The sequence below is a fragment of the Coregonus lavaretus genome (assembly GCF_964263955.1).
Source record: "Coregonus lavaretus genome assembly, chromosome: 19".
NCBI classification, from domain to species: domain Eukaryota; kingdom Metazoa; phylum Chordata; class Actinopteri; order Salmoniformes; family Salmonidae; genus Coregonus; species Coregonus lavaretus.
This window is the reverse complement of record NC_140006.1, coordinates 48,801,962-48,829,858: the sequence shown is the minus strand read 5'-3', so window position 1 is coordinate 48,829,858 and position 27,897 is coordinate 48,801,962. Positions and strand designations below refer to the sequence as shown.

The 27,897-nt window shown below is 45.8% G+C and overlaps 1 protein-coding gene across 1 annotated transcript; it reads left to right on the top strand.

The window, feature by feature from the left end:
* The first annotated feature begins 314 nt into the window (after window positions 1-314).
* LOC311147015 (protein THEM6-like) lies at window positions 315-20,392 on the top strand. Its single transcript, XM_084183622.1, has 4 exons — window positions 315-373; window positions 10,057-10,284; window positions 18,425-18,704; window positions 19,365-20,392. The coding sequence occupies exons 2-4, from the start codon at window positions 10,061-10,063 to the stop codon at window positions 19,491-19,493; spliced, it is 633 nt and encodes a 210-aa protein (XP_084039748.1). The 5' UTR covers window positions 315-373; window positions 10,057-10,060; the 3' UTR covers window positions 19,494-20,392.
* The last annotated feature ends 7,505 nt before the right edge of the window (window positions 20,393-27,897 follow it).

The window sequence follows — 27,897 nt, the reverse complement described above, 5'->3', positions numbered from 1 at the left end:
CAAAAACCACATAATTGGTTAGTAGAGACCTTTCTGATTTATTTCCCACCCCGCTTTAGCTGAGACAGGTAGAAAAGTTCTCTACAGCCCCAATATTCTCAACATACCAATGTCAACGTTTTCATTATTGGTATAAATTACTAATTACTAATTACATTTCCTTGTTGCCACAACAGAAGTGGCCATTGATAAAAAAAAAAATCGATATATTTTGAATTAGTTATCGACATTGAAATGTTTTGAAATGAGGGCTTTTATTTGGAAGATTTCCTCATTACCATACAACTGACGTCATCGTTTGTGCTGCCGGTAGAATACTGGCGACTCAGTTAACGGCTTCTTCCGCTGCGCAGCACATCTCCATAAAAACCAGGTAAGTTGACTGGCTATTCATTATGAAAATGAAAGACATTCTGGTACATTCTAACATCTGTCTAGAAATATACAAGACAACTTCATAATAAGATAGGGGAACACAATCCTGACACCACATTTTGAGCTAGCTAGCTAATTTAGCTAGCTACGCGTTAGCTACACAGTTAGCCAGCAGATTACCCGAGGTAGCAGGCTAACGTTGGGCTGTACTTGAACGTTATTGAACAAGCTAACGCTAGTTAGCTAGTAATTCAATTACATTTGCTGCTCAGTGTTTAATTTTAAAGTTACATTTGTAGTTCACGCTGCTGATGGTTTACAGTGTGGCGTGTATTTATGGATGCCAAGGGAAGCCATGCTTCCCCAAAAAATTGACCAAGAAAAAAATATACAAAATAAAAATATCTCGCCGTAGAAAAGCGAACGAACCAGCGCCCCTCTGTCTCAGTATGTGTAGCGGATCTATCTGATGCTGTCTGGTCAGAAAGAGTATGACATTGTTGACACCCATTTTTTTACATTTACATTTTAGTCATTTAGCAGACGCTCTTACCCAGAGCGACTTACAGTTAGTGAGTGCATACATTATTTTATTTTTATTTTTTCATACTGGCCCCCCTTGGGAATCGAACCCACAACCCTGGCGTTGCAAACGCCATGCTCTCATTGTGCCCCTGGCCTGAGAGGATGGAAGTTCAACATGTGGCTAGAGGTAGTATGCTAATGTTAACTAGCTGGCCTGGTGTATCATTGCCCATGAAAGGAAGTTAGGCTAGCGAGCAAGTAGGTAGCCAGGTAGCCTAGGGCAACAAAACTACATGTGGTAGAGCAATTGGTAGAGCACAGTGCTTGTAACGCCAGGGTAGTGGGTTCGATCCCCGGGACCACCCATACGTAAAAATGTATGCACACATGACTGTAAGTCGCTTTGGATAAAAGCGTCTGCTAAATGGCTTATAATAATAATAATATGCCATTTAGCAGACGCTTTTATCCAAAGCGACTTACAGTCATGCGTGCATACATTTTTGTGTATGGGTGGTCCCGGGGATCGAACCCACTACCCTGGCGTTACAAGCGCCATGCTCTACCAGCTGAGCTACAGAGGACCACTTATTATTATTATTATTATTATTATAAAAGGTTGAAAAATGATTTTTTTCTATTTGCACGCACACACAAACGCACATAAATCACCACCATGGACAGCCACATTATATTTAGCCTACGTTGATTGATTTTAGTTGTCACTGTATTAGACTAAGCAGAGGTGATTAGATGATGTTGAAATGGTGCTGGAATAGTGGAGGCAGCTCCTGTTTTCTTTGCGACTTGCAGTAACTCTCTGTGGTTCTAAATCAATAGTTGTTTAGTGGTCAGAAAATGTTGGAAACATGAACTTGCTTGACCGTGCTGTAGGTCATGTAACAGTTTGTTATATGTAATATACTTTGTGGACTTGATCTCCATTTTGTAATGAACCAAAGGTGTGGTTGAATTTATTCTGCCACTGTGTCTTCTTATTGTCTCGACCTTAACAACGCAATTATCACAACCAATGTTCCCTCTAATTTTTTTGGCCATTGAGCAAATTTCAGGGCTGCTGAGTGCGAACTTGAATGTTGTGAAAATTCGGTGCAACTTCCAGCGCATGTTTACTGTGAACACTGAGGCTGTATCCGTTTTAAATTACAGTTTTAACAGTGGCCAAGTAGGCTACTGTGGCTATTTGATCCTAATGTAGGACTACCAGAGTGGCCTACCATCAACAACTATGGAGAAAATGCATCACATAACATTTTAACATGGAAATAGCTGTTCTATCATTCAGCCTACAGTAGCAGCCAATGTGTGGTGTTCAATGTAGGGCTACATTCCATGAGACCTTTGAGAAAAAAAACATGCAGGGCTTGACATTAACCTGTTTATCCACTTGTCCTTCAGACAAGGAGGGGACTGAAAATGTTGTGTTGTTTGATGCAAGAAACCACTTTAGAAAGTAAAATGCATTATTATTCCCATACCATTATTACAGAGAATCAGACAAATTATGCTACCCTCTGCCTATTGGCTACTTAGTTTATTCAAGCCTATCTCAAAATACAACACTGCCCCTTTAAGACAAAAAAAAGCTCTTGTAGGAAGCAATCACTCCCCCATTGCTGACTACAAATGATCTATAACTGGGCTAATAACTCACTAACTAGCAAAGGATATGAACAAATGATCTATAACTGGGATAATAACTCATTAACTAGCTAAGGATATGAACTAAATGATCTATAACGGGGCTAATAACTCATTAACTAGCAAAGGATATGAACAAATGATCTATAACTGGGATAATAACTCACTAACTAGCAGAGGATATGAACAAATGTGCACACGTGGCTACATTTATTTAACTAGGCAAGTCGGTTAAGAACACATTTTTATTTACAATGACGGCCTACTTTCGTCCCGGACGACGTTGGGCCAATTGTGCGCCGCCCTGTGGGACTCCCGATCACACCGGTTATGATACAGCCTGGGATTGAACCCGGGTCTGTAGTGACGCCACTAGCACTGGAATGCAGTGACTTAGACTGCTGCACCACTTGAGAGGCTGTGGACATGCAACTTTTGCTTTGATCTCAGAACAAGCGCATCTACTCACGACCGCTCATGCTGTAAACACAGTCCAGATCAAAGTGAATGGACCAGCTCCATAAATGGCAATAGTCAATTTGCATATAGGCCTACTGCAGCTCTGATTGGTTATGCCGGACCGGTCTGTGTAGAGTAGGGCTGAGTCATGAGTGTCAATGCAATAGAATCCAACTGATGCGTTCTGCCTACAACAAAATCTCTTGCATAGTTAGTTTTGTTTCGGTATGTTGCATTGAAAGTGGCTAATAGTGCATTGATTCGATCACAATTCCCACAGTAGAGGGGAACGTTGACCGTGTTAACTAAGGGGGAAAACTAGAAACTTTAGTGTGAAGTTAAATCTCGTGCTTCTCTGCGCGGGCTGATATTTCTTCTGCGCAGCAGTACCAGGGTGCACTCGCCGCTTAGAGGGAACATTGATCACAACACATACGTTGTAATATGGAACATTTTTCTGGATTGGCTTCCCCGGTGATTATACACACCGCTACTGCTGATTTAGCAAATGACCTGGCTAGTTAGTTAGTTAGCTGGTTAGCTGGTTAGCTGGTAGCCATAATCCGAATAGACGTTCATTACATTCTCTCTCTAGTCACGTCACATTTTAATTGTCACATGCTTCGTAAACAAGCGTAGACTAACATTGAAATGCTTACTTACAGGTCCTCCCAAACAATGCAGAATACCATTTTTAAAAATACTAATACGAGGAATAAATACGCAATGAGCAATGATAGCTAGGTTATATACACGGGGTATCAGTACCGCGTCGATGTGCAGGGGTACGAGGAAATGGAGGTAGATATGTACAGAATAATGCATTTTATTTTGTAAAGGGGTTTCTTGCATCAAACAACTTAACATTTTCAGTCACCTCCTTGTCTGAAGGACAAGTGGATAAACAGCTTAATGTCAAGCCCTGCATGTTTAAAAAAAAAAAAAAGGCCTACATTGAACACCACACATTGGCTGCTACTGTAGGCTGAATGATAGAACAGCTATTTCCATGTTAAAATGTTACGTCTTCTATGCTCGGACAGGGCACGTACAGCGCATTCGGAAAGTATTCAGGCCCCTTGACCTTTTGATAAAAATATATAGAATCCTCATCAATCTACAAACAATACCCTATAATGACAAAGCCAAAACAGGTTTTTATAAATTTTTACAAATGTATATAAAATAAAGAGTTCAAACTGAGCAATTAGGGGAGAAGGGCCTTGGTCAGGTAGGTGGCCAAGAACCCGATGGTCACTCTGACAGAGCTCCAGAGTTCCTCTGTGGAGATGGGAGAACCTTCCAGAAGGACAACCATCTCTGCTGCACTCCACCAATCAGGCCTTTATGGTGGAGTGGCCAGGCGGAAGCACATGACAGCCCACTTGGAGGTTGCCAAAAAGGCACCTAAAGGACTCTCAGACCATGATAAACAAGTTTCTCTGGTCTGATTAAACCAAGATTGAACTATTTGGCCTGAATGCCAAGTGTCACGTCTGGAGGAAACCTGGCACCATCCCTACGGTGAAGCATGGTGGGGCAGCATCATGCTGTGGGGATGTTTTTCAGCGGCAGGGACTGGAAGACTAGTCAAGATTGAGGCAAAGATGAACGGAGAGATCCTTGATGAAAACCTGCTGCAGAGCGCTCAGGACCTCAGACTGAGGCGAAGGTTCACCTTCCAACAGGACAATGACCCTAAGCACGCAGCCAAGACAATGCAGGAGTGGCTTCGGGACAAGTTTCTGAATGTCCTTGAGTGGCCCAGCCAGAGCCCAGACTTGAGTGGCCCAGCCAGAGCCCGGATCAAACATCTCTGGAGAGACCTGAAAATAGCTGTTCAGCGACGCACCCCATCCATCCTGACAGAGCTTGAGAGGATCTGCAGAGAAGAATGGGAGAAACTCCCCAAATACAGGTGTGCCAAGCTTGTAGCGTCATACCAAAGAAGACTCGTTGCTGTAATCGCTGCCAAAGGTACTTCAACAAAGTACTGAGTAAAGGGTCATAATACTTGTGTAAATGTGAAATTTCCGTTTTATTTTTTTTTAAATTAGCAAACATTTCTAAAAACCTGTTTTTGCTTTGTCATTATGGGGTATTGTGTGTAGATTGATGAGGGGGAAAAACGATGTAATCCATTTTAGAATATGTCTGTAACATAACAAAATGCGGGAAAAGTATTTCCGAAGGCACTGTATTCAACAGTACAAATGCACAATTTCACGACTCTACGTGCATATTTAGTGATATAAAGACGGCCTCACTTCTACATGTGACCAAATGTCCAGTTTAAGCTCTTCAATTATGAACTCGCCCTGACCGGCTCCTGCCCGCTCCTCACTCATCACCTCAAATCTCTCTCCATTTAGGTCATGGAGGCAAGCATTTGTTGATTTAGTTTCCATGACACCCATACCTACGGAAGCCAACGAGGATCAAATTAAGAAATTAGTTTTCCTGCTGGTAGACAGAGATCCTTAGCGGAATGATAAAATGCGTTTCTCAGCTGACGGATTTGGAATCATATGCAGATATTGTGATGCGATTCAAGATCAATAAATGGATTCAAGATCAATAAATGTTGACACATTAAACCAATACGAATTCAATGCATTACTTTGATGCATTACACATGATTTCCATTTGATTTCATTGATTCCCTCTTGTTTAAATGCCATTCATGGTGCAGTAGACACGTTTGACCTTTAATGACCAGTAGATGGCAGTATTGACCTGATATGAGAAGCTGTCACCCTTAGCAGGTCAGTGTGGTATTGACCTGATATGAGAAGCTGTCACCCTTAGCAGGTCAGTGCAGTATTGACCTGATATGAGAAGCTGTCAACCTTAGCAGGTCAGTGTGGTATTGACCTGATATGAGAAGCTGTCAACCTTAGCAGGTCAGTGTGGTATTGACCTGATATGAGAAGCTGTCACCCTTAGCAGGTCAGTGCAGTATTGACCTGATATGAGAAGCTGTCACCCTTAGCAGGTCAGTGTGGTATTGACCTGATATGAGAAGCTGTCAACCTTAGCAGGTCAGTGTGGTATTGACCTGATATGAGAAGCTGTCAACCTTAGCAGGTCAGTGTAAATCACCGTTGTAACCAGGAACACGTTGCATTAATAAAACAGAAAACTAGAGACCAAGTGTCCGAGGTTAGATAACCATTTGTGTCCAGCAGCCGACCACGCATCAAATATGTTAATACAGAGAAAATTGTCACTTGGCACAATGTTATAGGACACCTTCAGCTAAACAATCAGGTATGCAATGGGCAGTAAAAAGTGTCTAATCTTTTTAGCCACATTAATTTACTTCGGTTTCAGGTAAATAGCATCCGAGAATAGGCGACATTGCGCTATAGGGTAAAGTGACTAGGCAACAGGATACATCGTAGAAAGTAGCAGAAATACACTATATACACTACCAGTCAAAAGTTTGGACACACCTACTCATTCCAGGGTTTTTCTTTATTTTTACTATTTTCTACATTGTAGAATAATAGCGAAGACATCAAAACTATGAAATAACACATATGGAATCATGTAGTAACCAAAACAGTGTTAAACAAATCAAAGTATATTTTATATTTGAGATTCTTCAAAGTAGCCACCCCCTTGAATGAGTATGTGTGTTCAAACTTTTGACTGGTACTGTATATAAAAGTATGTGGACCCTTCAAATTAGTGGATTCAGCTATTTCAGCCACACCCGCTGCTGACAGGTGTATAAAATGGAGCACACAGCCATGCAATCATTGGCAGTAGAATGGCCCGTACTGAAGAGCTCAGTGACTTTCAACGTGGCACCGTCGTAGGATGCCACCTTTCCAACAAGTCAGTTCGTCACATTTCTGCCCTGCTAGAGCTGCCCCGGACAACTGTAAGTGCTGTTATTGTGAAGTGGAAACGTCTAGGTGCAACAACGGCTTAGCCGCGAAGTGGAAGGCCACACAAGCTCACAGAAAGGGACCGCAGAGTACTGAAGCGTGTAGCGCTTAAAAATCGTCTGTCCTTGGTTGCAACATTCACTACCGAGTTCCAAACTGCCTCTGGAAGCACAAGAACTGTTCGTCAGGGAGCTTCATGAAATGGGTTTCCATGGCCGAGCAGCCACACACAAGCCTAAGATCACCATGCGCAATGCCAAGCGTCGGCTGGAGTGGTGTAAAGCTCTCCGCCATTGGACTCTGGAGCAGTGGAAACGCGTTCTCTGGAGTGATGAAACACACTTCACCATCTGGCAGTCCGACGGAAGAATCTGGGTTTGGCGGATGCCAGGAGAACGCTACCTGCTCGAATGCATAGTGCCAACTGTGAAGTTTGGTGGAGGAGGAATAATTGTCTGGGGCAGTTTTTCATGGTTCGGGTTAGGCCCCTTAGTTCCAGAGTTGGAAGCACGATTCTGTGCTTCCAACTTTGTGGCAACAGTTTGGGGAAGGCCCTTTCCTGTTTCAGCATGACAATGCCCCCGTGCACAAAGCGAGGTCCATACAGAAATGATTTGTCGAGATCAGTGTGGAAGAACTTGACTGGCCTGCACAGAGCCCTGACTTCAACCCCATCGAACACCTTTGGAATGAATTGGAACGCCGACTGCGAGCCAGGCCTAATCTCCCAACATCAGTGCCGACCTCACTAATGCTCTTGTGGCTGAATGGAAGCAAGTCCCTGCAGCAATGTTCCAACATCTAGTGGAAAGCCTTCCCAGAATAGTGGAGGCTGTTATAGCAGCAAAGGGGGGACCAACTCCCCTTTGTACACTGCCATCTCCCATCCCTGGATTGAGGCACGTTTTCCGAGCTATATCTCGCGCCGCGCTGTCCTGATCATGGCGTAGCCGCGTTTCGTGTAATGACCGTCTAGTCGGATTCTGGCTAGCAAGCTACTTTAACAGGATAGTGTCTGAGGCTGATGAACCGGCTAGCTGAATTCAAAGGGAAATGCATAACAGAACCTACAAAAAAAGTATATAGTTAATTTCCTGAAGTCCCATAGAACAAGGCCAGTGAAACCAGAGGCATGGCCCTGTCTTTCCCTCCCTAAAGTGAAACCTGACATGTGAGAGAGATGCTCCTGAACTGGTCTAGTGTAACACCTGTCTGTCTCTCTCCCCTCTCTCCTGTTCTCTTTAACCCTAGCTGGTGTTTACAGAACATTTGTTGCTGTCTGATTAGGATATGAAGGGCCTAGCTGGTGTTTACAGAACATTTGGTACTGTCTGATTAGGATATGAAGGGCCTAGCTGGTGTTTACAGAACATTTGGTACTGTCTGATTAGGATATGAAGGGCCTAGCTGGTGTTTACAGAACATTTGGTACTGTCTGATTAGGATATGAAGGGCCTAGCTGGTGTTTACAGAACATTTGGTACTGTCTGATTAGGATATGAAGGGCCTAGCTGGTGTTTACAGAACATTTGGTGCTGTCTGATTAGGATTTGAAGGGCCTAGCTGGTGTTTACAGAACATTTGGTACTGTCTGATTAGGATATGAAGGGCCTAGCTGGTGTTTACAGAACATTTGGTACTGTCTGATTAGGATATGAAGGGCCTAGCTGGTGTTTACAGAACATTTGGTACTGTCTGATTAGGATATGAAGGGCCTAGCTGGTGTTTACAGAACATTTGGTGCTGTCTGATTAGGATTTGAAGGGCCTAGCTGGTGTTTACAGAACATTTGGTACTGTCTGATTAGGATATGAAGGGCCTGGCTGGTGTTTACAGAACATTTGGTGCTGTCTGATTAGGATATGAAGGGCCTGGCTGGTGTTTACAAAACATTTGGTACTGTCTGATTAGGATATGAAGGGCCTGGCTGGTGTTTACAGAACATTTGGTACTGTCTGATTAGGATATGAAGGGCCTAGCTGGTGTTTACAGAACATTTGGTGCTGTCTGATTAGGATATGAAGGGCCTGGCTGGTGTTTACAGAACATTTGGTGCTGTCTGATTAGGATATGAAGGGCCTAGCTGGTGTTTACAGAACATTTGGTACTGTCTGATTAGGATATGAAGGGCCTAGCTGGTGTTTACAGAACATTTGGTACTGTCTGATTAGGATATGAAGGGCCTGGCTGGTGTTTACAGAACATTTGGTACTGTCTGATTAGGATATGAAGGGCCTAGCTGGTGTTTACAGAACATTTGGTACTGTCTGATTAGGAAATGAAGGGCCTAGCTGGTGTTTACAGAACATTTGGTGCTGTCTGATTAGGATATGAAGGGCCTGGCTGGTGTTTACAGAACATTTGGTACTGTCTGATTAGGATATGAAGGACCTAGCTGGTGTTTACAGAACATTTGGTACTGTCTGATTAGGATATTAAGGGCCTAGCTGGTGTTTACAGAACATTTGGTACTGTCTGATTAGGATATGAAGGGCCTAGCTGGTGTTTACAGAACATTTGGTGCTGTCTGATTAGGATATGAAGGGCCTAGCTGGTGTTTACAGAACATTTGGTGCTGTCTGATTAGGATATGAAGGGCCTAGCTGGTGTTTACAGAACATTTGGTACTGTCTGATTAGGATATGAAGGGCCTAGCTGGTGTTTACAGAACATTTGGTACTGTCTGATTAGGATATGAAGGGCCTAGCTGGTGTTTACAGAACATTTGGTACTGTCTGATTAGGATATAATATATATATATATTTTCTCTGTTTCCGTTCTGGTGTTGTCTCCCTGTTGCAACTTGTCATAAACCAGTTAGATTTTTGTATTTACTTTATCTGTGACTTTTCTTCTGTTCTCCTGGAAATTGAAACCCTTTCTCTCTCTCCTCCACCCCTCCCCTCCAGAGAGATGTTGCTGTAGTGTAACTCTACCTCTTCCCCCCCCCTCCAGGGAGATGTTGCTGTAGTGTAACTCTACCTCTTCCCCCCCCCTCCAGGGAGATGTTGCTGTAGTGTAACTCTACCTCTTCCCCCCCCCTCCAGGGAGATGTTGCTGTAGTGTAACTCTACCTCTTCCCCCCCCCCTCCAGGGAGATGTTGCTGTAGTGTAACTCTACCTCTTCCCCCCCCTCCAGGGAGATGTTGCTGTGTGCTCTGGGGGGCCTGCTGCTGCTGCTCTTCTCCTGTCTGGATGTCTGGTACTTCCTGCGGGGGGTGGTGGTGGTGGTGCAGGCCTGGTTTCAACCCCCGGTCTGGGACGTCCTGGCAGAGCAGAGTGTTCCTGGGAGGGTCCTACCTCATGACCTGGACTATATGGGTCACATGAACAACGCCAGATACCTCCGGGAGTGTGACTTCGCCAGGTTAGACGAACACACGAACACAGGCCTGTTTTACTGGGCCACTTTACTGCTTTACTTTAAAAACATATTGAAGTGTTTTGTATGTTTTAGGATAGATAGAGGTGAAAGAGCAGTGGGCCGGATTCACTGAGATTAGAATTTGTGCTGATCTATTTCATTATTATTATTCTCGTCAGATATTATACATTTTACCACAATTTCCACGACTACTAAAGCAACACTTCTCATTGTTCTCATACCCATAACATGATGCAGCCACCACCGTGCTTGACAATATGAAGAGTGGTACTCAGTGATGTGTTGTGTTGGATTTTCCCCAAACATAACACTTGGTATGCAGGACATAACGTTAATTTCTTTGCCACATTTTTAGCAGTTTTACTTAAGTGCTTTTAGGGCTGTCCCCGATGAAATAAATCTTGGTCGATTGGTCGACGTTTTAAACGTGTATTTTTCCTTATATAGACACACCTGTGTTTTAATAAAATCAACCATATGTAGGCTTCTGAGCTTGTCTGATGATTTAAGCACACTGTGAATGAATAATTAAGACACACAAATGACTCAAGAGGGAACCAAAGATCAAGATAGCTTAACCAGAAGAAGGAAAAAAATTAACTATTCCCGACCCTCCTCCTCCCGACCCTCTTCCTCCCGACCCTCTTCCTCCAGACCCTCCTCCTCCCGACCCCCCTCCTCCCGACCCCCCTCCTCCCGACCCCCCTCCTCCCGACCCCCCTCCTCCCGCTGCCGCTGGCCAGATTCTGCCGTTACGCTCCTGAAGTTGCCTGTAGGTAATAGTCTACACCAGGGGTCCTTTTCCATTTGGAGTGCCAAGTTATCTTACCATTTATACTGATCTACGTGCTAGTTAGGATTTTCATATGGACATTTTCGTGGAACAGTTTATTTTATAATAAGTATTTGTGTCTCAAAATCATCATGTGGTTAATCAAAATTCTAAAAGTAACTAATATTGCCAATGCCAACTATGTAAAATAACAGGTAGAAAATATCCTAAATAAAAATAAATATCCTATAAATCACATTGGCTATGCATGGCCAGTCTGCAAGGAACTTGAAACATTCTATCAACAATTAACTTGAGTCTGGCCTGAAGCTTCCGCTACCAAACTTGCAACATTGTATAAAATATTCTGGGTCCTCAGAGTTTTTCCCTGCACCAGTGAGCTCCGGACAGACGGACACAGCTGGAGGCTGTTTGCACAAGGGATAAGAAGTAATCAGGTAGGCTTTTTTTTAATGACGTTTCCACCAGATCAGAGCATGACATTTTTTCCCCTTTCATGCTAAGTGGTTATCGAAGGAGAGAGAGCTGGAAAGATTTTTCAAATAGGCTACGTTGAGGAACTATTGTCATTCTCAATGGATGTAAAAACAGACTTTGTTTACTTGCTGTTTCGAGGTGAAGAAAAAATTACTTTGAGAAGCTCCACATTAATACACAGGCCAGGTAGCCTAGGACTACTTCTATACATAATTAATGCGCGTCATTACTCAACATTGACAGGAGCGCTACAATGAATACATTGACAACTTGTAAATGGAAATAAACCAAGCCTTGGTCCCCACAAGCGTAGCCTAGGTTGTGCCGTCCACTCCGACAGAAAACGGTAGAAGACTGGAATAATAATAATATATTGAATGCATTAACAGAAATTACCGTAACCAAGCAAACATTGTAGATTGGAAAAGATGGTAATTAACGGTAAATGTACTACTGGTGAGACTGGTGATCCCTGTGGCCTCCGCAATGGATTAGTCCACTGAGACAGGCGTGAATCAGACAGGCGTGAATCAGACAGGCGTGAATCAGACAGGCGAGAAATCAGACAGGTGTGAATCAGACAGGCGTGAATCAGACAGGCGTGAATCCGACAGGTGTGAATCAGACAGGCGTGAATCAGACAGGTGTGCCATAAAAAATATATATATAGATATTTGCGACTGCTCGATTTAAAAATAAATTGTGGTCGACCAACAGCCTATCAACCGAACAATCGACCAGTCGACTAAATGGGGGTCAGTCCTAAGGGCCTTATTGCAAAAAGGATGCATGATTTGGAAAACTGTTATTCTGTACAGGCTTCCTTCTTTTCACTCTGTCATTTAGGTTAGTATTGTGGAATAACTACAATGTTGTTGATCCATCCTCAGTCTTCTGCTACCACAGCCATTAAACTCTGTAACTGTTTTAAAGTCACCATTGGCCTCATGGTGAAATCCCTGAGCGGTTTCCTTCCTCTCCGGCAACAGAGTTATGGAGGACGCCTGTATCTTTGTAGTGACTGGGTGTATTGATACACCATCCAAAGTGTAATTAATAACTCCACCATGCTCAAAGGGATATTCAGTGTCTGCTTATTTAAAAAAAATTACCCATCTACCAATAGGTGCTCTTTGCGACCCATTGGAAAACCTCCCTGGTCTTTTTGGTTGAATCTGTGTTTGAAATTCACTGCTCGACTGAGGGACCTTACAGATAATTGTATGTGTGGGGTAGAGATGAGGTAGTCATACAAAAATCATGTTAAACACTATTATTGCACACAGAGTGAGTCCATGCAACTTTATTATGTGACTTGTTAAACAAATCTTTACTCCTGAACTTATTTAGGCTTGTCATAACAAAGGGGTTGAATACTTATTGACTCAAGAAAGATTGTGTGTGTGTGTACAGTACCAGTCAAAAGTTTGGATGTAGTAACCAAAAAAGTGTTAAACAAATCAAAATATATTTTGTATTTGAGATTCTTATGTGGGAACTCCTTCAAGACTGTTGAAAAAGCATTCCAGGTGAAGCTGGTTGAGAGAATGCCAAGAGTGTGCAAAGCTGTCATCAAGGCAAAGGGTGGCTACTTTGAAGAATCTCAAATATAAAATATATTTTGATTTGTTTAACACTTTTTTTTGGTTACTACATGATTCTATATGTGTTATGTCATCGTTTTGATGTCTTCAGTATTATTCTACAATGTAGAAAATAGTAAAAATAAAGAAAAACCCTTGAATGAGTAGGTGTGTCCAAACGTTTGACTGGTAGTGCATTCGGAATGTATTCAGACCCCTTCCCTTTGTCCACATTTTGTTACGTTACAGCCTTATTCAATAATAGATTAAATTAATTGTTTTCCTCGTCAATTTACACACAATACCCCATAATGACAAAGTTAAAACAGGTTTGTAGAAATGTTCGCGCATTTATAAAAATAAAAATAAATACCTCATTTACATAAGTGTTCAGACCCTTTGCTATGAGACTCGATAATTGAGCTCAGGTGCATCCTGTTTCCATTGATCATCCTTGAGATGTTTCTACCCAAGAAGAGTCGAGGCTGTAATCGCTACCAAAGGTGCTTCAACAGAGTACTGAGTAAAGGGTCTGAATACTTATGTAAATGTGATATTAATGTTTTTTTTTTTTAAATCTTCTTAAAAAAACAAACTGTTTTGGCTTTGTCATTATGGTGTATTGTGTGTAGATTGATGAGGAAAGTATTCAGACCATTTGCCTTGTTCCACATGTTGTGTTACAGCCTTATTCTAAAATAGATTCAATTCATCAATTTACACACAATACACCATAATGACGAAGCAAAACCAGGTTTTTTTATTTTATTTATTTTTATTTAAAAACTGAAATATTACATTTACATTTTACGTCATTTAGCAGACGCTCTTATCCAGAGCGACTTACAAATTGGTGCATTCAACTTATGATAGCCAGTGGGACAACCACTTTTTTTTTAGGGGGGTGGGGGGGTAGAAGGATTACTTTTATACTATCCCAGGTATTCCTTAGAGGTAGGGTTTCAAGTGTCTCCGGAAGGTGGTCAGTGACTCTGCTGTCCTGGCATCGTGAGGGAGCTTGTTCCACCATTGGGGTGCCAGAGCAGCGAACAGTTTTGACTGGGCTGAGCGGGAACTGTGCTTCCGTAGAGGTAGGGGGGCTAGCAGGCCAGAGGTGGATGAACGCAATGCCCTCGTTTGGGTGTAGGGTCTGATCAGAGCCTGAAGGTAAGGAGGTGCCGTTCCCCTCACAGCTCCGGAGGCAAGCACCATGGTCTTGTAGTAGATGCGAGCCTCAACTGGAAGCCAGTGGAGTGGGCGGAGGAGCGGGGTGACATGAGAGAACTTGGGAAGGTTGAACACCAGACGGGCTGCAGCGTTCTGGATAAGTTGTAGGGGTTTAATGGCACAGGCAGGGAGCCCAGCCAACAGCGAGTTGCAGTAATCCAGACGGGAGATGACAAGTGCTTGGATTAGGACCTGTGCCGCTTTCTGTGTAAGGTAGGGTCGTACTCTGCGAATGTTGCAGAGCATGAACCTGCAGGATCGGGTCACCGCTTTGATGTTAGCGGAGAATGACAGGGTGTTGTCCAGGGTCACGCCAAGGTTCTTTGCACTCTGGGAGGAGGACACAACGGAGTTGTCAACCGTGATGGCGAGATCATGGAACGGGCAGTCCTTCCCCGGGAGGAAGAGCAGCTCTGTCTTGCCGAGGTTCAGCTTGAGGTGGTGATCCGACATCCACTCTGATATGTCTGCCAGACATGCAGAGATGCGATTCGCCACCTGGTTATCAGAAGGGGGAAAGGAGAAAATTAATTGTGTGTCGTCTGCGTAGCAATGATAGGAGAGACCATGTGAGGATATGACAGAGCCAAGTTACTTGGTGTATAGAGAGAATAGGAGAGGGCCTAGAACTGAGCCCTGGGGGACACCAGTGGTGAGAGCACGTAGTGCGGAGACAGATTCTCGCCACGCCACCTGGTAGGAGCGACCTGTCAGTTAGGACGGAATCCAAGAGTGAGCAGCGCTGGAGATGCCCAGCTCGGAGAGGGTGGAGAGGAGGATCTGATGGTTCACAGTATCAAAGGCAGCAGATAGGTCTAGAAGGATAAGAGCAGAGGAGAGAGAGTTAGCTTTAGCAGTGCGGAGAGCCTCTGTGACATAGAGAAGAGCAGTCTCAGTTGAATGACCAGTCTTGAAACCTGACTGGTTTGGATCAAGAAGGTCATTCTGAGAGAGATAGCAGGAGAGTTGGCTAGAGACGGCACGCTCAAGAGTTTTGGAGAGAAAATAAAGAAGGGATACTGGTCTGTAGTTGTTGACATCGGAGGGATCGAGTGTAGGTTTTTTTGAGGAGGGGTGCAATTCTCGCTCTCTTGAAGACGGAAGGGACATGGCCAGCGGTCAAGGATGAGTTGATGAGCGAGGTGAGGTAAGGGAGAAGGTCTCCGGAAATGGGCTGGAGAAGAGAGGAGGGGATAGGGTCAAGCGGGCAGGTTGTTGGGCAGCCGGCCGTCACAAGTCGCAAGATTTCATCTGGAGAGAGAGGGGAGAAAGAAGTCAAAGCATAGGGTAGGGCAGCGTGAGCAGGACCAGCGGTGTCATTTGACTTAATAAATGAGGATAGAATGTCGTCGACCTTCTTTTCAAAATGGTTGACGAAGTCATCCACAGGGAGGGGGAGGAGGAGGATTCAGCAGGGAGGAGAAGGTGGCAAAGAGCTTCCTAGGGTTAGAGGCAGAGGCTTGAAATTTAGAGTGGTAGAAAGTGGCTGTAGCAGCAGAAACAGAGGAAGAGAATGTAGAGAGGAGGGAGTGAAAAGATGACAGGTCCGCAGGGAGTCTAGTTTTCCTCCATTTCCGCTCGGCTGCCCGGAGCCCTTTTCTGTGAGCTCGCAATGAGTCGTCAAGCAACGGAGCAGGAGGGGAGGACCGAGCCGGCCGGGAGGATAGGGGACATAGAGAGTCAAAAGATGCAGAAAGGGAGGAGAGGAGGGTTGAGGAGGCAGAATCAGGAGATCGGAGGGAGAAGGATTTAGCAGAGGGAAGAGATGATAGGATGGAAGAGGAGAGAGTAGCGGGAGAGAGAGAGCGAAGGTTGCCACAGCACATTACCATCTAAGTAGGGGCAGATCAAGGCCTCAAGCTCATTGACATTTACATTTACATAAGTATTCAGACCCTTTACTCAGTACTTTGTTGAAGCACCTTTGGCAGCGATTACAGCCTCAAGTCTTCTTGGGTATGACGCTACAAGCTTGGTACACCTATATTTGGACAGTTTCTCCCATTCTTCTCTGCAGATCCTCTCAAGCTCTGTCAGGTTGGATGGGGAGCTTCGCTGCACAGCTATTTTCAGGTCTCTCCAGAGATGTTCGATCGGGTTCAAGTCCAGGCTCTGGCTGGGCCACTCAAGGACATTCAGAGACTTGGCCTGAAGCCAAGCTGGCTGTCATGTGCCTTTTACTGAGGAGTGGCTTCTGTCTGGCCACTACCATAAAGGCCTGATTGGTGGAGTGCTGCAGGGATGCTGGTCCTTCTGGAAGGTTCTCCCATCTCCACAGAGGAACTCTGGAGCTCAGTTTGGCCGGGCGGCCAGCTCTAGGAAGAGTCTTGGTGGTGCCAAACTTCTTCCATTTAAGAATGATGGAGGCCACTGTGTTCTTGGGGACCTTCAATGCTGAATAAATGTTTTGGTACCCTGCCTCGACACAATCCTGTCTCGGAGCTCTATGGACAATTCCTTCGACCTCATGGCTTGGTTTTTGCTCTGACATCCACTGTCAACTGTGGGGACCTTTTTATATAGACGGGTGTGTGCCTTTCCAAATCATGTCCAATCAATTGAATTTACCACAGGTGGACTCCAATCAAGTTGTAGAAACATCTCAAGGATGATCAATGGAAACAGGATGCACCTGAGCTGAATTTCAAGTCTCATAGCAAAGGGTCTGAATACTTATGTAGATAAGGTATTTCTGTTTTATTTGTAATAAAATATATCTATCCAAGGTAATACAGGTAATATTGGTGGACGTGGATATTTGGGGTTTTAAGGTATTTTAGATGTATTTCTGGATTGAATGGGATCCTATGGGCAAACGGCATGACACAATATGTCTACACGTTTCAAAATACGTGAGATATGTACCAAAAACTGCCTTGGGATATTATTAACAACAGTATAGGTAAGTTTGAAATCAGGGACACGTCAAAATGGAGGATATTCTCCTTTCAGTGGTAGCGTTGCTCTTTGCCGAAACACAAACTGCCAATTGTGACTTTAAGTAAAATAAATGGGGTTTATTATATTACTGTTTATAAACCCCATATTTCAAACTTAATCAAATAACTGTTGTTTTACAAAAAATCTATACAGTATGTTTAAGGCGTGGTCCAAGTAAATACATAAAGTTACCAGCATAGCACACCCATTGACTATACATTAGAATTAGCTTATTATCATTACCGAAATTAAGGTTCTCATTACCGAAACGGACCTAAAAAGGACGGTAATGAGGCCCATAGCTCAATCAATCAAATAAAAGGAGACAGCCATTATTAACCCGCAAAGATTGTCTACATCACTAAAGCCCATTCATGCCTCCATGTTGCTACGGTAATGGTACTCTGACTTTTTCCCAATTTAGCGTTTTAGCCATTTCGGTAGTGAGAAGGCCAAGTGGGGTAAAGGGGGTGTTTTAAGGTATATAAGCGAATAAATGAACTTTAACCTGTGGACTGCTCCTCTAAACCAGGGTTCCCAGAGTTCCCTGGGCAGGTGGGTCCTGAGTTATGAGAATACATCTATAATCACACACACTTTCTTCTTTGGGTTAATGGAGGACGATTTGGGTCAGGGGAGGACGGTCAATGTCTCATTTGGGTATGGAGCTGAAATAGTTTTAAGGATCCCTGCTCTAGATAATGCATCGTGGGTGTGTTTTTATGTAATAAACATATTTGAATGTAAACAACTTCACAATTTTTATGATTTATGGACAAACTACAGTACCATATTTTGTGTTTTATTCAAAGGGTTAGGTTTTTCTAAAGTAAAATTGTATAAAATACTTCCGCATTTAATCCGTATGCATTTTGGTAATAAGAATTAGTGGTGAAAATGTACAAAAAATCAGGTAAGACACTTTCCCTAAAACTAAAACTACACATCTTAGTTCTCAGAATGATAGTTGATTTTTTTGCAGATGCATCATGGTTTTGTAACTCAATTTGCTGCAGACATTTTAAAAACTGGTTTCATGAGAATCCCTCAGATGTACGTATGTGCATCCGGTGATGTCTGTACTCGTTCCCTCCTCCTCCAGGTTCCACCATTACATGCGTAACGGGATCTGTAAAGCGCTGCGGACCCTGGGGGCCACTATGGTGGTCGGGGCCTCCACCATTCGCTACCGACGCTCGCTGGCCTTCGGGGAAGCATTCGACTTGCGCACCCGCATCGTGGCATGGGACGACAAGTCATTCTTCGTGGAGCAGCGGTTTGTCTCCCAGGGCGACGGGTTCATCTCCGCGGTGATGCTATGCAGACAGAACGTTCTCCGTAGCAACCCTGAGAGCATCCTACAGCTGCTCTGCAAGCGGAAGGTAGGAGAGGAAGGGAGGTGAGGGAGGACGGGAGGACGGGAGGAGAGGGAGGAGAGGGAGGAGAGGAGAGGAGAGGAGAGGGAGGAGAAGCGGGAGAGGGAGGAGAGAGGAGAGAGAGGAGAGGAAGGAGAGAGGAGAGGAAGGAGAGGGGAGAGGAAGGAGAGAGGAGAGGAAGGAGAGGTGAAGGAGGAGAGAGGGGAGAGGAGAGGAGAGGAGAGGAAGGAGAGATGAGAGGTGAAGGAGGAGAGAGAGGAAGGAGAGGGAGGGGAGGAGAGGAGAGAGGGAGAGGAGAGGAGAGGAAGGAGAGAGGAGAGGAGAGGAAGGAGAGAGGAAAGGAGAGAGGAGAGGAAGGAGAGAGGAGAGGAAGGAGGGAGGAGAGGAAGGAGAGGAGAGGAAGGAGAGGGAGGAGGGAGAGGAGAGGAAGGAGAGTGGAGAGGGAGGAGAGGAGAGGGGGGAGAGGAAGGAGAGAGGAGAGGGGGGAGAGGAAGGAGAGAGGAGAGGAGGGAGGAGGGGGGAGAGGAAGGAGAGAGGAGAGGGAGGAGAGAGGAGAGGAGAGGAGAGGGAGGAGAGGAAGGAGAGAGGAGAGGTGGGGGGGGGGGATATGATGGGCCTTTGATGCATGGGAGATCACTCAGTCTTCTTCTCTGTGTGTTTGTTCAGGTGGAGTGTCCCGACTACCCTGAGGATCTGCAGCACTGGATCAGCTTCATCTCAGCCAGCAGCCAGGCACTGAGAGCCCAGAGTGGACTAGTGGACAAGACTGGAGCACAGGAAGACAAAGACAAGTGATACACACATTCCTTGAGTAGCCCTAATGTTACACATTATAGTTGTAGCCCGGCCCCAAGCACACCTGATTCAACTAATCTGCTCAACATTCAGCTGTTGATTAGTTCAATCAGGTGAGGGCCTAGAACTGACATGACTGACAGCTCCCTCAGTACACCAGGACGGACCAGAGTGACGGACGGACCAGAGTGACGGACGGACCAGAGTGACGGACGGACCAGAGTGACGGACGGACCAGAGTGACGGACGGACCAGAGTGACGGACGGACCAGAGCCCATATCCACAAAGCGTCTGAGAGTAGGAATGTTAATCTAGGTTCAGGTCCCTTCTCTTATTCATTATGATTTAAAATACAAAACGGATCCTAGATCAGTACAACTACTACAGGCCAAGGGGCTAAATCAGGGTCTTAAACAAACACCTCACACACATGGCTATGAGCTTAAAACAATAAGACACCTTTACCATGTCAGATATAGAGGTGAAATGTATTACATTTTGAGTTTGCATCCCAATAATACACTTTATATACATCACAGATGACTGAAATATAACAAAACCGCTTGACATAGAAACATCAGATTCTCTGCATTTAAAAAATGAATGTTTATTAATTATGAAAAATATAAATCACATTCCACCCAAGAGGCCACTAGAGAGCGCTTTGGTTATTCGACTGCAGGATAGGGGACCATCATGTTGTTAAGGGGTTCATCCTAGCCTGAGCTGCAGAACCGTTTTCCATTGACTTTTACCATAGTAGTTTTAGTTATTTGTGCATGTATCTCAAGATAGTATTCAGCACCTAAGTTGATTAGTTAATTTGAGTTCTCTTTCAATTATTCATTTCGACATCTGTGGGATTCACCAGAATTTCCTAAGTAGCTTGAAGGACCAATCATACACGTCTGTCAGAGACAGACAGGTCGAGTGGCGAATGAGGGAGCCCCTCCCCTCATACTAAAGAGCCACCCCCCTCTCCTCTGATCATTCTCACCTCTCTTCCTCACAGAAGGGTTCTACCTAGCTCTCCTCAGCACGGCTTGATCTGTTTTCCTGTTTTAACTGTTCAAAGGTGTGCCGGTAAGGTTACGCCGCCGAGCGCAGGGCCATCCGTCTTTTGTGTTGGGTGACTTTACCTAAAGGAAAGCCCTAGGTGAAAAATCTGTCGATGTGCCCTTGAGCAAGGCACTTAACCCTAATTGCTCCTGTAAGTCGCTCCGGATAAGAGCTTCTGCTAAATGACTAAAATGCTAAATGAATTTGCTTCACCGCTTTTTCTTCCTTCGTCTCCTGTTGTAGCTAGCATCACACAGCTAGCTAAGGAGACTTGGCTAGCTCGCCACAAGGCCAGCTATCCTACAGACTAGCTTTTCTACCTGGAAGGGTAGAATTACTAGTTCGCTTTCTCATTTAGTTCAACCCACTACCGGTGTTGACCAGACTGATCATCCTAGCGTCACTGCTTATCAGTCGAGAGGCACACTTTTGTTCATCGCAAGACCAACAAAGCGCTAGCTTCCTTTGGCTAGCCATGATGCTAGCCCTCGTGGCGAACGCTAGCTGCTTTCACATTGTTAAAAGGATTCGCTTCTCCGGCCAGCACTGTGCTAACTCGCTAGCCTACTAGCCCAAGTGGCGAACGGTAGTTACGTTTCACTTTGTTCTCGAATTAGCTGTTATTTGGAGCCATTGAACCTGCTAGCTCGGCCCAAGAGGTACCGAGCAAGGCCCCTACCGGCGCACCCGTGAACATGCGGGGCTACCATATTGGACAACATGTGTGTCATCTGCCCGGGTCTCAAACACATGGAAGCAGCGTTCGACGACCCCCGGTCATGCGCAAAGCAGCCCAACGTGGTTAATCTCCCACTCTTAACTCGAGCGTTGACATAGCCTCGCAGACCCATGGGCCGACGTCTTGGATGGCTACCCCGAGGACTTTCACCCACTTTTCCAGGGCCCAGAGGATGGGGGACAAGAAGGGGACAAGCAGCTCGGCCCTCTGCCGCCCTTAGCGGGGCATCGATGTGGGATGACAGATATTCGCTCATTGATTTCAGGAAACGGGCAGGGACCAGACTCTGTGGGGGGTGTCAGAGCAGAGAGGAAACTCCCCTCTCGCACTGTTCCAGTCATTTAATTTCTCACAGCTATCCCAGCTTGCGTAGTGGAAGCCAAACACAATTGGGATAAACCCTTGACTGGCAAGGTCCAAATCTGACATGAACGTCAAGGACATGGAGGAGCTGGGCCTCGACAAGCCACCGGTGGTCGATCTGTCACTGGCCAACCAACTCAACCCAGTGCCTCGTCAATGACAGGAACTTTTCTCCCTGGTAAGACGGGCCGCTTCTCCGCGTCTATCTACCAAAATGTCTACATGTCTGCCGCACGTTTTGTATGGGCGTTGAACGTCACGTCCCTACTACTGGCTTATCGGGCCGATGTGCATCTCCAGCATCAAGCCTTACCCAGACCTTTGGAATGAGATCTGTGTTGTCACAGACCTCAACCTCCTTGCCTCCAGGGGTGCCAGACAAGGTTGAGGCCGTGCCATGAGCCTTGCAGGGTGGGATGAGAGAGAGCAGATTTCCTTGAAGCTTCTGTCGAGCCGATGGAACTGTTTGGGCCAGCGGAGGGTGAAGCCTTCAACTTTTGTCTGCCTCGTAGACCCGGGAATCGTGGATACCCGGCCTACCCCTCCACAAGCCAAGGCAATTCACTGGCACCAGGGCTTTCCGTGGGAAGCCCCCGGAGACACAGCGGACATCGACCCCACAGTTCGGATCCCCTAACGGGCCGAGAGTGGTGAAAACGGTCCTTCGCTGCAGCCGCATTAAGGTCCAGCCCATTTGATTCCCCTGAAAGAAGTGGCGCCCGACCTAAGGGTGCGTGGCAGCCAACAGTGCACCCCCTGCCTCCTCTCAGGTGGAGCCCTTTATGCAGTACCCAAAACTTCCTGTTTCCATCACAGCTGTCTTGATTTTTTTTTTTTATACGGGATGACTTTACTTGCATAAAAACTATGGATGGAAACGTGGTTACTGATACACTTTTTTCCATCGCTGTGGAATTGTTACGCCCTGATCAGAACAGACAATAAGACCGTAGTGGCGTACATCAACCACCAGGGTGGCACTTACTCCCTGCGCTTACAGAGACTATCCATCAGGATTATTCTGTGGAGCAGGGCACACCTACTGTCCCTAAGCATGACTCATGTCCCGGGCGTACTGAACGTAGGAGCAGACTTATTCTCCAGAGGGAACCCCCATCAAAGGGACTGGAGACTCCTTCCCCAGGTGGTGGAACAGATCTGGTCAAGCGCACTGGCCATTGTTCTTCGCGCTAGCAGGAGACGCACCACTAGGGGTGGGGACGTGCTGGCACACCCTTGGCTTTACGCTTTTCCTCCCCTCAATCTCATACTCTCCACTCTGGCCAGAGTGAGGGAAGAAGGCTTATCCCTAATCGTGGTAGCCCCTTGATGGCAAGGCAAGCTCTGGATAGCGGAGATCATTCTCCTGCTGTACAACAAGCCTTGGCAACTAAATCTGGAGTCACTGAGACTATCCAAAGTGCTAGGGCTTGTTCTACACGCTCACTGTACCGAAAACCGATAATTCCTTACCAATGTTCTGTCTCTGAGGTTTTCTGCTTCCTGCAGGACATTTTGGACAGAGGGGAAGGCTTTCTCTACTGTTAAGGTCTATTTAGTTGCCATCTCTGCCTGTCGTATAGGCTTTGACGATAACACGGTGGGAAAACACCTCCTTTTATGTCGTTTCATGAAGGGGATGCGTCGCTTATGTCCAGTTCCCAGCCTTTAGTCCCGTCATGGGATTATGTCCAGTTCCCAGCCTTTAGTCCCGTCATGGGATTATGTCCAGTTCCCAGCCTTTAGTCCCGTCATGGGATTATGTCCAGTTCCCAGCCTTTAGTCCCGTCATGGGATTATGTCCAGTTCCCAGCCTTTAGTCCCGTCATGGGATTATGTCCAGTTCCCAGCCTTTAGTCCCGTCATGGGATTATGTCCAGTTCCCAGCCTTTAGTCCCGTCATGGGATTATGTCCAGTTCCCAGCCTTTAGTCCCGTCATGGGATTATGTCCAGTTCCCAGCCTTTAGTCCCGTCATGGGATTATGTCCAGTTCCCAGCCTTTAGTCCCGTCATGGGATTATGTCCAGTTCCCAGCCTTTAGTCCCGTCATGGGACCTGTCTATTGGGCTTGAGGCTATTTCACAGCAGCCTGGAAAGGAGATCTAATATCTTTAAGCTTTGCTGGTCCCCTTAAGTCTGCAGAGCCAGTGAGTTTCATGCACTGTCAGTTCACCATTCGTGCCTACAGTTTGCCCAGGGCTTTTCCAAGGTTACCTTGTTGCCCAAACCCACCTTTATGCCAATTGTCTGGCCTTGGAGCTTGTGGCTTTCCCCATGCCGACTTTCCCTTCTATGGAAGAGGATCGGCTACACGCGTTGTGCATATAATTGGATAGGACGAGAGCTTTGCTCAAGCGCAACCAACTCTTTGTGTCCTGGGCACCTCTCTGCAAGGGGTCAACGGTTGTCTCATTGGATGTGGAAGCTTTTATATTGGCCTTCAATAGCAAGGGGTTACAGCCTCCGGAGGCCCTGAGGGCTCACTCCACCAGAGGTATGGCTACCTCTTGTGCACTGTTTAAGGGTATCTGCTCTGTTTAAGGGTATCTGCTCTGTTTAAGGGTATCTCCTTACAGGAGATTTGCGATGTGGCTTGTTGGGCGTCCCCTCATACTGTTGTGAGGTTCTACTGGCTAGATATCATTGGCTCATACTGTCCTCGGTGTCGGGGCCTCTGAGGGATGAAATTGAGACTGCCTGGCTTCGGAGTGCATCTGTGATATGGGAGTTGGCCATATCCCACTGTGAGTTGAAACTAATAATTGAAAGACAATTTAATTGGTTCTCTGATATGAGTGATCACGGTTGACAACTCTGTTGTGTCCTCCTCCCAGAGTGCAAAGAGCCTTGGCGTGACCCTGGACAACACCATGTCGTTCTCCGCTAACATCAAGGCGGTGACCCGATCCTGTAGGTTCATGCTCTACAACATTCGGAGAGTACGACCCTGCCTTACACAGGAAGCGGCACAGGTCCTAATCCAGGCACTTGTCATCTCCCGTCTGGATTACTGCAACTCGCTGTTGGCTGGGCTCCCTGCCTGTGCCATTAAACCCCTACAACTCATCCAGAATGCCGCAGCCCATCTGGTGTTCAACCTTCCCAAGTTCTCTCACGTCACCCTGCTCCTCCGCACACTCCACTGGCTTCCAGTTGAGGCTCGCATCTACTACAAGACCATGGTGCTTGCCTACGGAGCTGTGAGGAGAACGGCACCTCCGTACCTTCAGGCTCTGATCAGTCCCTACACCCAAACGAGGGCATTGCGTTCATCCACCTCTGGCCTGCTGGCCCCCCCACCTCTGCGGAAGCACAGTTCCCGCTCAGCCCAGTCAAAACTGTTCGCTGCTCTGGCACACCAATGGTGGAACAAGCTCCCTCACGACGCCAGGACAGCGGAGTCACTCACCACCTTCCGGAGACACTTGAAACCCCACCTCTTTAAGGAATACCTGGGATAGGATAAAGTAATCCTTCTACCCCCCCTTACCCCACCCCCCCAAAAAAATTATATATATATATTGTAAAGTGGTTATCCCACTGGCTATAAGGTGAATGCACCAATTTGTAAGTCGCTCTGGATAAGAGCATCTGCTAAATGACGTAAATGTAAATGAGTGAGACATCTCACCACAGTCCCCTACTCGCAGGAGTGTGAGGAAGTTGGGCACGCTCGAGAATGATCAGAGGGCAGGCGAGTGGCTCTTTAGTATGAGGGGAGGGGCTCCCCCATTCGCCACTCAACCTGTCTGTCTCTGACAGATGTGTATGATTGGTCCTTCGAGCTACTTAGGAGATTCTGGTGAATCCCACTGTGAGATGTCTCACTCATAATATCAGAGAACCGGGGTTCCGCAGGTAACCGTCTATATAATGCACCAAAGCTTCTCCATTCTGTGTTTTTATCACATTGGCAATGAGTATTATATAATTTATTGATGATGATGTTCATCGTCTATTTATTTTTGTAATTATTTATGTTGCTGTCTATAGATGAAATATTTAATTGGATGCAGAGTATATCATTATTGGAATTGATTTGAAATAAATGTCAATTATTTTGAATGCATTTCGAATAAAACAATATGTAACCCCCTGGTTACTTTTAGCCCTGACTGCATTGAATTACTGTGTTCAACACCAGGCAACAGTCCAGACCAGAAAACCAGGCAACAGTCCAGACTAGAACACCAGGCAACAGTCCAGGCAACAGTCCAGACCAGAACACCAGGCAACAGTCCAGGCTAGAACACCAGGCAACAGTCCAGACTAGAACACCAGGCAACAGTCCAGGCTAGAACACCAGGCAACAGTCCAGACTAGAACACCAGGCAACAGTCCAGACTAGAACACCAGGCAACAGTCCAGACTAGAACACCAGGCAACAGTCCAGACTAGAACACCCGGAACTCCGAGCTAGCAACGTTGCTAATTTGTTGTTTTGAGTATTTAAAGTTGATAACTCACTGTTCATTTAAATAAATAGCTATACAAAAAATAGTTCATACAACGATAGCAGCGAGGGATTTGAGTTTTTTTCCCCAACTGTCATCGAAAGACCAGGCGTATCTCTGCCGCTGTCTCTTCCCGCCCAGATGTTCACCTGTTGGGATGCTGCTAGAGAAACTGAGCTGGGATGATGCTGCTCGTGAGGAACCACTCATTGTAAAAGTGGCAACAACAGTAGTTTTAGAAAAGGGACCTGTACCGTTTTTGTGAAGAATGGCCTGTTTTCATATTCATTTATTTTCCCCTCTTAGATTATTTTATTTATTTTTATTTCACCTTTATTTAACCAGGTAAACCAGTTGAGAACAAGTTCTCATTTACAACTGCGACCTGGCCAAGATAAAGCAAAGCAGTGCGATAAAAACAACAACACAGAGTTACATATGGGGTAAACAAAACATAAAGTCAAAAATACAACAGAAATACATATAATATACAGTGTGTGCAAATGTAGTAAGTTATGGAGGTAAGGCAATAAATAGGCCATAGTGCAAAATAATTACAATTAGTATTAACACTGGAGTTAGTAAAGGGGAACTGCACCTGCTGATTTGGCCTGGTTTTTTTGGCTTGGTGATGAGCTTGTGAAAGCTGTTGCTGCTGATAGGTGAAGGTCGCTGACCAGATACTTGCCAACATCACTGCGAGGGCATGTCTGCATGATGCTGATGAGGGACCCCCTTGCTGCTGTTCTCTCTGCTGCAAACTGGACATCTCTCGAACTGCAGCAGGCAATCCTATGAGGTGGTGTTGACTGGGAGGGCCTGTGACTGGGAGGGCCTGTGACTGGGAGGGCCTGTGACTGGGAGGGCCTGTGACTGGGAGGGCCTGTGACTGGGAGGGCCTGTGACTGGGAGGGCCTGTGACTGGGTGAGATAACAGACAGCCAAGTAGGAAAGAAAGGAGAAAGCGTTTTGCTAATGCACTTCACAACCAAAATGACTTTACTGGTTGTATCTGCTCCAACTTACTAGTTGTTGGATTCTAGCTTGAAATATATACTTATTCGTGTTACTATACTAGAAATACTTGACATGTATAATGTTATTGTTAAATCTTACGGAGAGGGCCAAAGGGTAACAGTCTGGTTTCAGTCACTGATAAGGTAGGATAGCCATGGATTAGGGAAGAGTGAGGAATGTGGGCCGAGGTCAGGCCCCATGGGGCGGCGCACAGTTGGCCCAGCGTCGTCCAGGGTAGGGGAGGGAATGGCCCAGCGTCGTCCAGGGTAGGGGAGGGAATGGCCCAGCGTCGTCCAGGGTAGGGGAGGGAATGGCCCAGCGTCGTCCAGGGTAGGGGAGGGAATGGCCCAGCGTCGTCCAGGGTAGGGGAGGGAACGGCCGGCAGGGATGTAGCTCAGTAGGTAGAGCATGGCGTTTGCAACGCCAGGGTTGTTGGTTCGATTCCCACGGGGGGCCAGTATGAGAGCATCTGCTAAATGACTAAAACGTAATGAAGTGAGGAGTTCTATTACACACTCACCACCTAAGTTCCTGCCTAGCAACAGAGATGGATTGGCTGTCTAGATGTGTAAGGAGTTGACTCCGCCTAGTAGGAGGGTATAAATACTAGTGATGGTGGGAACATGTCTTTATCTTTTCAGCTGTTTGACCCAGTGGGTGAATAAACTTGGTTTGAGCTTTACTAGTCGACCGTTAGTTTTTCACTCTCTTAGTCAGAACCTGACATAGTTTATCAAGCCGGGTATTTTTTAATACAACTTTTCACATTT